Source organism: Barbus barbus (assembly GCF_936440315.1).
Source record: "Barbus barbus genome assembly, chromosome: 39".
NCBI lineage: Eukaryota > Metazoa > Chordata > Actinopteri > Cypriniformes > Cyprinidae > Barbus > Barbus barbus.
This window is the reverse complement of record NC_136717.1, coordinates 20,920,556-20,932,723: the sequence shown is the minus strand read 5'-3', so window position 1 is coordinate 20,932,723 and position 12,168 is coordinate 20,920,556. Positions and strand designations below refer to the sequence as shown.

General features: G+C 36.8%; 1 protein-coding gene across 1 annotated transcript in view; it reads left to right on the top strand.

Annotated features, from left to right (window-relative positions):
• Window positions 1–11,009, top strand: part of elapor2b (endosome-lysosome associated apoptosis and autophagy regulator family member 2b) — a 12,639-nt gene extending 1,630 nt beyond the window's left edge. Inside the window, exons 2-22 of the mRNA XM_079398986.1 lie at window positions 1,496–1,616; window positions 1,861–2,050; window positions 2,165–2,312; window positions 2,404–2,493; window positions 2,805–2,910; window positions 3,063–3,212; window positions 3,639–3,727; window positions 3,813–3,993; window positions 4,095–4,223; window positions 5,736–5,826; window positions 5,912–6,014; window positions 6,417–6,554; window positions 6,636–6,899; window positions 6,986–7,159; window positions 7,286–7,475; window positions 7,798–7,894; window positions 7,985–8,086; window positions 8,655–8,781; window positions 8,861–9,039; window positions 9,120–9,288; window positions 10,144–11,009. Of these exons, the coding sequence (XP_079255112.1) occupies window positions 1,496–1,616; window positions 1,861–2,050; window positions 2,165–2,312; window positions 2,404–2,493; window positions 2,805–2,910; window positions 3,063–3,212; window positions 3,639–3,727; window positions 3,813–3,993; window positions 4,095–4,223; window positions 5,736–5,826; window positions 5,912–6,014; window positions 6,417–6,554; window positions 6,636–6,899; window positions 6,986–7,159; window positions 7,286–7,475; window positions 7,798–7,894; window positions 7,985–8,086; window positions 8,655–8,781; window positions 8,861–9,039; window positions 9,120–9,288; window positions 10,144–10,212 (2,907 nt within the window). The 3' untranslated portion in view covers window positions 10,213–11,009. The remainder of the gene's footprint in view (window positions 1–1,495; window positions 1,617–1,860; window positions 2,051–2,164; window positions 2,313–2,403; window positions 2,494–2,804; window positions 2,911–3,062; window positions 3,213–3,638; window positions 3,728–3,812; window positions 3,994–4,094; window positions 4,224–5,735; window positions 5,827–5,911; window positions 6,015–6,416; window positions 6,555–6,635; window positions 6,900–6,985; window positions 7,160–7,285; window positions 7,476–7,797; window positions 7,895–7,984; window positions 8,087–8,654; window positions 8,782–8,860; window positions 9,040–9,119; window positions 9,289–10,143) is intronic.
• Window positions 11,010–12,168: the final 1,159 nt, after the last annotated feature.

Here is a 12,168-nt window from a genome sequence, read left to right as displayed (position 1 = left end):
GTGTGTAGCAGGCCCCTAAAGGAGCAGAGAACAATCACTGCGTTTCAGAGTATTGGATACACACTGATTTGCATACCAGATCTGTCAACAAAGACGCACACACAGGAGGTATTTAGTGGCCTCATTATTTCAGGTTGTTATCAGTGTATATCAGACTCTTCATTCATTACCATCCACAACCAAAAGCAATGAGTGATCATCATGACAACAGTCACAGGGGTCCTGGCTGTTGCCCTGGCGACTGTCCTGGGACAGAAGGCAGATAGACAGACCGCCCCCCCAACCCCCCCCCCCCCCCCCCCCCCCCATTGTACACACACCATATCTAACTATCTGTTATATGTGCCTGAGAGTTTGTATGGTTTGGAAACAATAAAAGACCAGGTAAGGGCGAGTGGGGTAAGATGTTTGCTTAATCAAAAAAAGGCACAAATAATGTCACATGACAATATATTTTGAAAGGGCACTTTCTATAAAGCTGCCTGTGTTTGAGATGAGCACATCTATTTTATTTTTTGCAAAAAAAAAAAAACATGTGCTGGATACATGTGCAGTTTTATTTTTTTTGCACATGTATCCAGGATTTTTTCTGTAAAGTTTCCTGTGTTTGAGAAGGGCACATGAACAATTTTTGCTAAAAAAAAACTTTATGCATGTCAAAAAAATTATATATATATGTGTGTGTGTGTGTGTGTGTGTGTGCGTATATATATATATTGCACACGTATCCAGGATTATATTTATTTTGGCTAAAAAATATTTGTATGCGTGTCAAAAAACTATTTCCATGATGTATATATTTTTGCACACATATCCAGGATGTTATTTAATTTTATTTTAGTTATTTATTTATTTATTTATATTTTAGGCTAAAAACATTTTTTATGCATGTTAAAATAAATTTCGTCCATGGGTTTCTTTATTTTTTCCCCCTTTTTTCCTTTTTTTTATTTGGCACATGTATACAGGATTTTGTATTGTATTGTTTTGTATTGTATTATATTGTTTTGTTTTTATTTTATTTTTAACAAAATGGTAGCTGTGTGGTGACATAAACTTTTGGATAAACTGTTCCAGTGGTGAAAGCAGAAAACATTATCAAGTGAAAATAAAAAAAATAAAAATCACTGCATTCAAATATTCTAAATATTAAACTCTTTATCCTTGCTGGTTTATGAAATGGTCACCTTTAATGACCATAATTTGTGGTTGATGTAAATGTCTGAATATGTCAGTGTGAATATGAATGTGTTATAGACAGATTACTATACATTAGAAAATGTAAAAAAATATTTACAGTATATTAAAAAATATTATATTGTACAATAAAATATTAGTTATAATATTATGTGTTGAAATATTTAATTTATTAAAATATTCTAAATACTAATATATTTTTTCTTGCTGGTTTATGAAAAAAGCTCACTTTTAAATGACCATAACTTGTGTTTGATGTAAATGTTTGAATATGTCGATATCTGCACGTGTGTTTCAGACAGACTACTACTTTGAGTACACAGAGTGTGACAGCACAGGCTCCAGATGGAGAGTTGCCATTCCTCACAGACAGGGAATCTGCTCAGGCCTTCCAGAGCCTGTCAGAGGCACAGACTGCAGTAAGAAAACAACCATATATACACACTCTTAATGAACATGCATTGCATTACTTAAATGATCAAACTAAGTGGCATTTAATTCAAAGAACACTGGCTCAAACACACTATGGACACATTTCCTTTGTTTTTTATATCAAAATATAAAAACCATGACATTTATGCAATGTAAATGTGTCCGAATACATCTGAAGGTCTTTGTAGTGTGTCACTATGCAAACGCAGTCTGTGCTTACATGTTGTACAGCTTTTTCTTGTGAAGCTGGGGAGTTTTTAGAGATGTCATCCCAGCAGTGCACATCATGTGCGGCTGGCTCTTATTCGCTGGGCAGCGGCGTGCGTTTTGACCAGTGGGATGCCATTCCTGCGGGATTCAGCAGTTTGGCCACATACATGGACTCAGGAGGTTCAGGAGACGACTCAATGACCTGCAACAAGTCAGTGCCAAGTTACATACTGAAATATATATATATATATATATCCATATATTCAATTCTCTAAGCTTTTACAGATCTGGATCTACCTGTTAACATTGTGTTTTTTAATTGCAGTTCTTCATGGACACCTCAGGGAACTCACTTGGAATCCAATCGTGACGACTGCACAGTGTCACTGGTGTATGCAGTGCATCTCATGAAGCAGGGATCCGTCTCCTTTGACTATCAATATGTCGACAGCAATGTCTTCTTCGAGTTCTTTGTGTGTTTTACTTTAGACATCTTTAATTTTTTTCTACAAATGTGTTGAAGTGAAAATATATCTCTAAAAATATGTTTCATTTCTGATGCAGATTCAGAATGATCAGTGTCAGGAGATGGACCAGACAGGGAGTGAGAAATGGATCAAACTCACCTCTAACGGAGAGTGGGGAGCTCATACGGTTAGTGACTTTATTCGTATTTAAAGGGACAGTTCACTCAAAATTGAAAATTCAGTCATCATTTACTCTAAACCTGTATGACTTTCTTCTGCTGAACACCATAGAATATATTCTGAAGAATGCTGATAACCAAACAGTTTCGGGAACCCAAACTGTTTAGTTACCAAATATCTTCTTTTGTGTTCCAGAGAAAGGTTTGGAACAAAATGTGAGTGAGAAAATGATCACAGAATATACATTTTTGAGTGAACTGTCCCTTTAAAGATTTTGCAGTATTGATGCCTAATGTAGCTTTTTTTTGTATGTCACAGGTAAACCTGAAGTCAGGAACTAATATTCTGTACTGGAGAACCACAGGAATGCTCTTGGGTGGGAAACCAGTGAAGCCAGTCCTTTTGAAGAACATCCAGATCGAAGGTGTGAGATTCTGATGAAATCATCTTTACTTTTATGTCTCGCACCCTTCTTTATGATGAATCAAGATGCAGTCTGAACTACTTGCGTTGTGATATTTTATGGTATTTTTTTTTATTTTTTTATATATATATATATATATGTTTTGTGTGCAGGAGTGGCGTACACCTCAGAGTGTTTTCCATGCAGGCCGGGCACATTCAGTAAAACCCCAGGCTCTTCCTCATGTGACCTTTGCCCCAGGAACACTTACTCTGGAAAGGGAGCCAGTTCGTGTACACCATGCTCTAAAACACAGTACTCCCGTACGAACACACAAAAATCAATCATTCAGACGATTTCTTGCATTCTTTGTTGTGCTAAACAATCTACATATTGCTTGTTGTTATCATTTTAGCAAGAATCCAATACAATCCAGTAACTAAAACACTTTTTATAATGTGTATGTCTCTAGTATGACCATTTTTCCTGGTCGGTTGCCTCCGGGTTTTGCTTTGTTTTCCTATTGTATTTATACTTACTGCGGGTAATGACTGAAAAGTAGTTTGACCAATAGCGAGCAGGCATTGTACATAATCGTCCAATTGGATTCTAGAACTGTAGCAAGAATGTAAATGGAAAAACAATGCCAAAATCTGGATATTTTAGGCAATTAAGAAATCCTGGATGGAAAAAAGAGGACATATGGTCACCCTAATGTTTCTCAATGTGTGTGTGTGTGTGTGTTCTAGAGGAGGGATGGTCGCAGTGTAAAGAAAGACCTCCTTGTTCAGAGAAAGACTATTTTCAAATCCACACGGCCTGTGATAGTGACGGCAAGGTAGGGAAAGTATAATGCAGAATGTGTTTTGTTGTAAATTATGTGTGGATAATTTGTTTATTTTTATATTGCTGTATTATTTTAGACCCAGATGCTGTACAGGTGGGTGGAGCCTCAGGTGTGTGTGGAGAATGTGACTGGTGCAGTGACGCTGCCCCCTTCTGGAGAGAAAGAGGACTGTCCGCCCTGCAACCCAGGCTTCTACATGCACAACTCTTCCACCTGTTTACCCTGCCCTCAAGGCACCTACTCTGATGGTACCACAGGTATATAGAAACACATTAACATAGATACATACTCATGTATTATGCAACACTGTTGGTTTACTAGTATTGGTGTGTAACATAGAAGATTTCTTTTGGCACAGAATGTCAAAGATGCCCAGGAGGAACTGAACCTTCTTTGGGATATGAATACAAGTGGTGGAACATCCTGCCGAGGAATATGAAAACGTCTTGTTTTAATGTGGGCAACTCAAAATGTGATGAAATGAATGGTAAGAGTAATAGAAATGGAAAAAATGGGGAAAAAAGTAAAAAAAAATACATTTACAGGTTCATCTCAAAAAATTTAAATATCGTGAAAAGGTTCATTTTCTTGTAACTTATTTCAAAAAGTAAAAATGTAATATATTTTAGATTCATCACATGTAAAGTAAAACATTTCAAAAGTTTTTTTGTTTTAATGTTGATGATGAAATGAATGATGAAAGTCAAAAATCCAGTATCTCAAAATATTAGAATATTTCCTAAGGTCAATCAAAAAAAGGTCGGGCTCCTTTAGCACAACCTCCAGCATCAGTGAGAAATGGCATGGAAGCGATCAGCCTGTGGCACTGCTGAGGCACCATTGAGTTGTACCATTGTATTTTTGGATCAATCGTTTCTCATCTTTCTCTTGAAAATCCGCATCTCCATGTCAGCAGATTGAAGCATAAAGTGCACCAAAAACTTCTGGTAGATGGCTGCATTGACTTGATAAAACACAATGGACCAACACCAGCAGATGTCATGGCACCCCAAATCGTCACTGACTGTGGAAACTTCACACTGGACTTCAAGCAGCTTGGATTCTGTGCCTCTCCAGTCTTCTTCCAGACTCCAGACCTTGATTTCCAAATGAAATGCAAAATTGACTTTTATCTGAAAAGAGGACTTTGGACCACTGAGCAACAATCAAGGTCTTTTTCTCTTTAGCCAAGGTATGATGCTTCTGACGTTGTCTCTGGTTCAGAAGTGGCTTGGTAGACCTTTTCCTGAAGACATCTGAACGTGGTGACTCTTGATGCACTGACTCCAGCTTCAGTCCACTCCTTGTGAAGCTCTCCCAAGTTTTTGAATCAGCTTTGCTTGACAGTATTCTCAAGCTTGCGGTCATCCCTGTTGCTTGTGCACCTTTTCCTACCCAATTTCTTCCTTCCAGTCAACTTTGCATTTAATATGTTTTGATACAGCACTCTGTGAACAGCCATACCTTTCAGTAATGACCCTCTGTGACTTACCCTCTTTGTGGAGGGCATCAATGATTGTCTTCTGGACCATTGCCAAATCAGCAGTCTTCCCCATTATTGTGGTTTCAAAGAACAAGATATACCCAGAATTTATATTGTAGAGATGGTCGTTTAATAAAACTCAAATATAAATATTCTAATATTTTGAGATACTGAATTTTTGACTTTCATGAGCTGTAAGCTCTAATCATCAAAATTAAAACAAAAAAACTTTTGAAATGTTTACTTTACATGTAATGAATCTAAAATACATGAAAGTTTCACTTTTTGAAATGTTACAAAAAAAAAAACCTGTCTAACCTGCACCTGTCTAAATGTTTCAAATGTCTTTCTCTCTCTCTCTCTCTCTCTCTCTCTCTCTCTCTCTATATATATATATTGGATTCAATATATTATATACATATATATATATAATATATAGCATGTATGCCAATGCACACAGCATTACAGGCCACTGAAGTAAATGGTCTATGATCCAATGGTCATTTGTTTCTGTAGGTTGGGAAGTGGCTGGCGACCACATTCGTAGCGGAGTGGGCGGCTCAGATAATGATTACCTCATCTTAAATTTACGAGTGCCTGGATTCAAGTGAGTCAAATCTACAATTCCAGTGTTAAAATGTTGGTTGTGCATAGAACATTTACAAGTGGCCTCTCTTTTTTATCTCTATCAGACTTCCTACTTCTGTGGATGATGCTTCAGCTACTGAGTTCGGCCGAATTACATTTATCTTCGAGACCAACTGCAGTGCAGACTGCGAACTATATTTTATGATAGTAAGACAATAATTTAACCAAGACAGTATGTGAAACAGTAGTATGCACCGATACAGAAAAATGTAGTATGTAGTCTTACTATTGTTATGAAAGTGTTTTTTCTGAATGTCCTCTGAACATTCAAAACTTACAGTTTCTAAAAAAGTTTTAAAATACAAACAGTAAGGAAACATTCTATTTTATCATTTTGCAAGCATTACGGAAATGTTCTTTTTGAATGTTCTCTGAACATTCTGAAACAAGTAGTAACATTTAAAAACTGTTAGACGAAGGTTCAACTAAAACGTTTCAGAAAAAACGTATCATGAACAATGTATAAGTAATGTTTGGGAATAACAGTCCAGTCATCTTAATGAATTAATCTTGCAAGTTATTTACTAAATCAATGCGTTTTCTCCATAGGACGTAAATAGGAAGAGCACAAATGTTGTGGAATCATGGGTAGGGAGTAAACCGAGACAAGCGTACACCCACACCATGACCAAAAATGCTTCAGTTTCGTACACATGGGCTTTCCAACGCACCAACAAAGCCTCTGATGTAAGTATTCACAACAGAAATTACTCTTAAGTACCTTTTTGTCCCTTGGAAAAGTTCTCATCCGCAGTGTCTCTCTCCCAGGTGCGTCAGTATGTAAATGACATTGCAAAGATCTACTCGATCATGGTGACTAATGCAATGGATGGCTCAGCATCTGGTTGCCATGCCTGTGCTATGATGAGTCAGCAGGACGGCTCTTCATGTGTCCCCTGTCCTGCTGGACACTTCATCAACAAAGACACCAACCAATGCCAAGAATGCCTGCCCAACACTTTCCTCTCTGGGCATCACATTTATGGCCAGGAGGCCTGTCAGCCCTGCGGTCCTGGAAGCAAAAACAACAAGGTATGAGTAAAACAAGAGGTAATGCATGACTATGATGGTTTTTAACACTGTTTAACATGCAAAATGGGTGTTTTATGTGTGTCCAGGAGCACTCTGTGTGTTTTAACGACTGCACCTTCTCGCATATGGATCAAAACCGAACGCTGACCTACGATTTGAGTGCCTTGAGTTCAGTGGGATCAATCATGAATGGGCCTAGTTTCACCTCCAAGGGAACTAAATACTACCACCAGTTTAATATCAGTCTGTGTGGGGCTGAGGTACTCTCACATACACACATCTCTATCTTTAGCTGACTAAAAATAGATTGCTTTGATAGAAAGTAGAAATAGCTTTTATTAGTTCTTAAGATCATCACAAAGTACATATTTTGTTCTCTCTCGCAGGGGAGGAAGGTGGCGGTGTGCACTGACAATGTGACGGATCTGTCCAGTAAGGACCTACAAAATGAATCTGCTGACCTTAACAATTTCGTCGAGACTTTTGTGTGCCAATCGACCATCATCCCTGCAGATGGACGGGGCTTTAGAACATCACTGTCGTCTCAGTCCATCAGCCTGGCTGACACTTTCCTTGGTGAGCTTATTTTTTTAACAGTATTTAACATACACAGCAATTCAGAAGTTTGGGGTCAGTACGATTGTTAATTTTTTTTTTTAAATAAGTCTCTTATGCTCACCAAGGCGGCATATATTTGATCAAAAATACAGTAAAAATTGAAATATTGTGAAATATTATAACAATTTAAAATTTTCTGAGAATGTAGCCTATGTGAAATTTGGCCACCTCTAATCTACAATAAAGACGTTTTACAAGACACTTTGTGTTAAGCTCCCTTCAGAATAGAGGTGTTCTAATTTCTTACTCGTCTCCTTTCCTTCATTCTTCCATTTCTCAGGAGCTTCGGTTCACAAAAATCTGGATGGGGTCACTGTCAGCTCAGACCTCTTCCCTGAGCCTTCATGGAAAGTTCCAGCTATCAACTTCTTCTATCGGTAAAAAAAGAAAGATGAACTCGTTTAAAATATGTAGTTGATGTGTTCAATGATATTTCATTTCTAATACAAGTATTTTTTTCACCTCAGCTCTCCACAGCCCACAGCATCCTGTCTGAACGGCCGTAGCACAGTCGTGACTCTGCGTTGCGATCCTGAGAAGAGTGCACGCGGAGAGCTCACTGTGCCAAGGTGCGTGTCTTTCTATGCTTATTATCTGTATTTGTTCACAAACGTATGTATTTTAGGACAGAGTTAACATATTAAATATGTTTAATGCATTGCATTTTTTATTCAAATATGATTAAAATGTGCCTAGCTGAGTATCTCAGTAAAAGGAGAAAAACGATCTTTATGGATAAGTTATTTTTTAATAAAACAGATGGGACGTGTAACAAAAATTAGCATTTTTCAAATTTGCATTCTTTGTATATGGTGAATTATAATCTTAGCTCAACAGCTGAAATATTAGCCATGAGTGAAACACTGTTATTAATATAAATGCTAATAAAAATAGCATTCAAAGGTTTGCAGGCCAGTTGCAAATATGCAATGAATATTCAATGTTTGTAGATTTGCATTTACACTTTTCCTGTATGTGAAATGAGAAATGTTGATTTTGCAAGCGAGTTGGGTTCGAAATGCACTAAAATGAACCATTTTGCTACAAATGTCTTCCACAAAAATTGCTTGAAGGAAAGACACTGTGGTAATGTTAATAACGGAAAAACGCTTCTTAATTGTGTGTTTGTGTGTTTAGCAAGTGCCCAGCAGGTACATGTAATGGCTGTGAGTTTCATTTCCTCTGGGAGAGCTCTAGTGCTTGTCCTCTCTGCACTGAAACTGACTACCATTTGATAGAAGGAGCGTGCAAAGGAGGAGTGCAGGTACATCTCTTTCCACAAATGTATCTAGTACAATTTCTTTGGCATTGTTCTGATTAATCATGTATCCTTCTCTTAACAGGACACCCTCTATGTGTGGAACGAACCAAAATTTTGCACCAAAGGGGTACCGCTCCCGAACAAGACTTCTGCACACTGTGAGGTGGTCACCCTATGGGTGAAGGCCGGAATTGGGGGCGGAGCCTTCATGGCTGTCCTCTTGGTTTCTCTCACATGTTATTTCTGGAAAAAGAACAAAAGGTAATGAGCTGTCAGTGGAAATTCAAATTGAGATGCAAAAAGTGCTTTTTGATTTGTGACCTCTTTTGTTTTTTGCACAGGCTTGAATATAAATACTCCAGACTAGTGATGTCGGCCAATAAGGACTGTGAGTTGCCAGCAGCGGACAGCTGTGCATTAGCAGAGGGAGAGGGAGAGGAGAATGAGGATGATGTTGTTTACTCAAATACTCCTTCGTTACTGGGTAAACTGAAAGCCATCGTGAGCAAGGTGAAATAATTGTTGTGAGCTTGATGCCATTACAAAATGATTGGTTAATATGTTCAGTTTATATGAATTGAAGTGAATAATGTACTTATGGATATAGCTAGTGGACATACATGATATCAGTGTAATGTTTTATTAATAAATTAAGTAGTGGCGGCAAAAAAACACAAGCTTGCCACAAACAGTAATAATAAAAATAAGTTAATATTTTTCATTAAAACAAATGCAAATTCATTCACCCATTATATAGTAGTATATACACTATACAGTGCACAATTAAAAGTTTGGGGATTTTATTTTAATGAAATTGAACAGACAGTAAACTAATCAAAAGTCACAGTTAAGACATTTATAATGTTAAAAAAGTAGTTAGTAAAAAAAAAGTTATTTTGAACTTAAATGGTATCATGGTCATACCAAAATATTAAGCAACTGTTCAGAATTGATAATAAATATATTCAAATAGAAAACAGTTATTTTAAATTGTAATACTTTTTCATAATATTATAATTTTTACTGTATTTATCAAATAAATGCAGACTAGGTGAGCACTTCTTCAAAAACATCAAAAAATCTTACTAACCCCAAACTTTTGAATGCAGAAATGGCTTTTTTAAAAACAGAAACAAGACCTCAAAAAACAACTTTTGCTGAGTTGAGATAATGAGAAAGTAAAAAAACAAGACATTAAAAAATAATGCACGGCCTCCAAAGGCTTCCGTAATAACTTGGAGATGATACAAACATGTTTTCTGTGGTAATCACCATGCCACAGATGCTTATTGAGCTTAACTAAAATACATTTTGTATAGTTTTTTGTTTTCATCTGATGTTTTATTTACCTTTGCTTGGCTGCAGGCAGACAGAGACAACAGCGAGTCAGTACAGCTGAAGTCTTCTCAGTCAGAGAGATGGGTTTGGGGATAACTGGAAAAAAGAGGACCGCTACTGACGGAGAGAAAGAGACAAACACTCATGGAGTTTTCAATGTTTTGGCACTCCTTCTTCAGTTTCTCAATATTTCCAGCCGTCCCCCGTCAAATGTCTGAGAACATATCTCTGTAGGGTCTCAATACAATGTGTTGTGAGTCAAAAAGCAGGAAATTTCTCTAGGTAAAATAAAATTAGTCCCATAAAGTAACTGTATCACATATATACCGCTAAAACATGTCAAAAGTTACAAAGCATTGCTTTCTGAAACACATCACAATATACTAAGCTTACACCCACGATCTCACCCACAGACACAGGGGCATCAGAGACACATTTGCATCATGTATGAACAATTGAACCATTATACTGCAAAATGAGCCTAAAAACTGTGTGTTTGCTGGTATGTGCATATAAGAACATTTCATTTTTAAGCTATATTTTTCCTGATTCTTCAAACACTAGCATTCATACAATTATATCTAGTGGTTGGCCAACAGATGGAGACAGAGTCTTACCGCTACACAGAGCTTATTTAGTTTCATCTCAATGCCAAACATCACACAGCAGATCTAAAAGGGAGAAGAAAGGCCCTTCCTTCATGTATTACAGAGAGGACCGTCCTCTCTCCACATCTCTCCTCTCAGGAGAACAAGAGACAATACCGTTTTCTACTTTGTATTTTGTATTGTTGTGCATTTCGAGCTGTATAAAGTTATGTTGAAATATATGTTTTGTTTTACTCCCTGATTCTGTTTATGCTTTAATAAACTTGAAGAGCGCTTTAAACACGGAGCAAGTGTGTTAAGCATACAAAAAAAAAAAACACACCAGACCAGTTCATAAGAACATTATGCTTGCATTCGCATTATAAAAACATAATTTCTTAATGTTCTCTGAAACTTTTTAAACATTCCATTTCACATTTTTTTCCAAACATTATCAGAATGTTACGTTTGAATGTTCTAAACGTTCTGTAATACTTAAAAAATGTTCTGAGAACATTTCAGTATTTCACTAAAAGAAACTTCATACAAGTAAATGTCTAGTATTTTTAAAGTCAATGACTTTAAATTAATTACAAATATGCTAAATATTATAACACCATATGCAAACACAAGATGTGACTCACCTGTTTTATTCCTTGGTTACCTAAAAAAATCGATGACTCTTAAATGTACAAGAGCAGTCCACAAGTTTGAGAAAGTGACCAATTATCTGAATATCCCATGGTGTGAGATCTACTAGACAGCCAATAGACAAATTAAATTTGCACTCACTAATATTACCATAAACATTCATATGCATTAATTTAACATGTTTGCACAATGTATTTCCTAAAAATCATTATTTTTACTCAACTTGCCCGTGCTTAACTGTAATGCATGCTGAAATATGAGTATTGCATCTTTTACCTAGTTTTTGGAGGCAGATATTTAGTAATATTCATGTCAGGCAAGAACAGGTTATTTAAAACATTTTTTTATTTTTATTTAAAATAATACGTTGGTTAAACAGTAATGCAGATGTCATTTGGTAATAAATTATGCTGATAATTCAATACTTTGTAATGATGCAACTATTTAACCTGTGGATACAAATATACCTATAGCACTCACAAACAGAGTAGGAATGTATTTTAGAAAAATGACAGGAGCGACACACCGTTCGCAGAGGTTATGGCTTATAAGTTAACTCTCATTGCACGCTTTCAGGTGCCATTGCATGATACTGTTTATTTTCAAGAGAGGCCATTATTAGGGCTTTCTCCCCCTCTATTTCCTAACCTCTATATCCTGCATCCTTTGATCTCATCTCCCTCTCTTCCCTGACGGTAGGCGGAGTAGGACAGCTTCGTTTGCCTCCCAGCAGTACAGATGCACTTTGAAAAGATCAGTGAGCCAGAAAACAAAGAGAGTAGACAGAGATGAGAAGAGAGTCACCAGGACACAA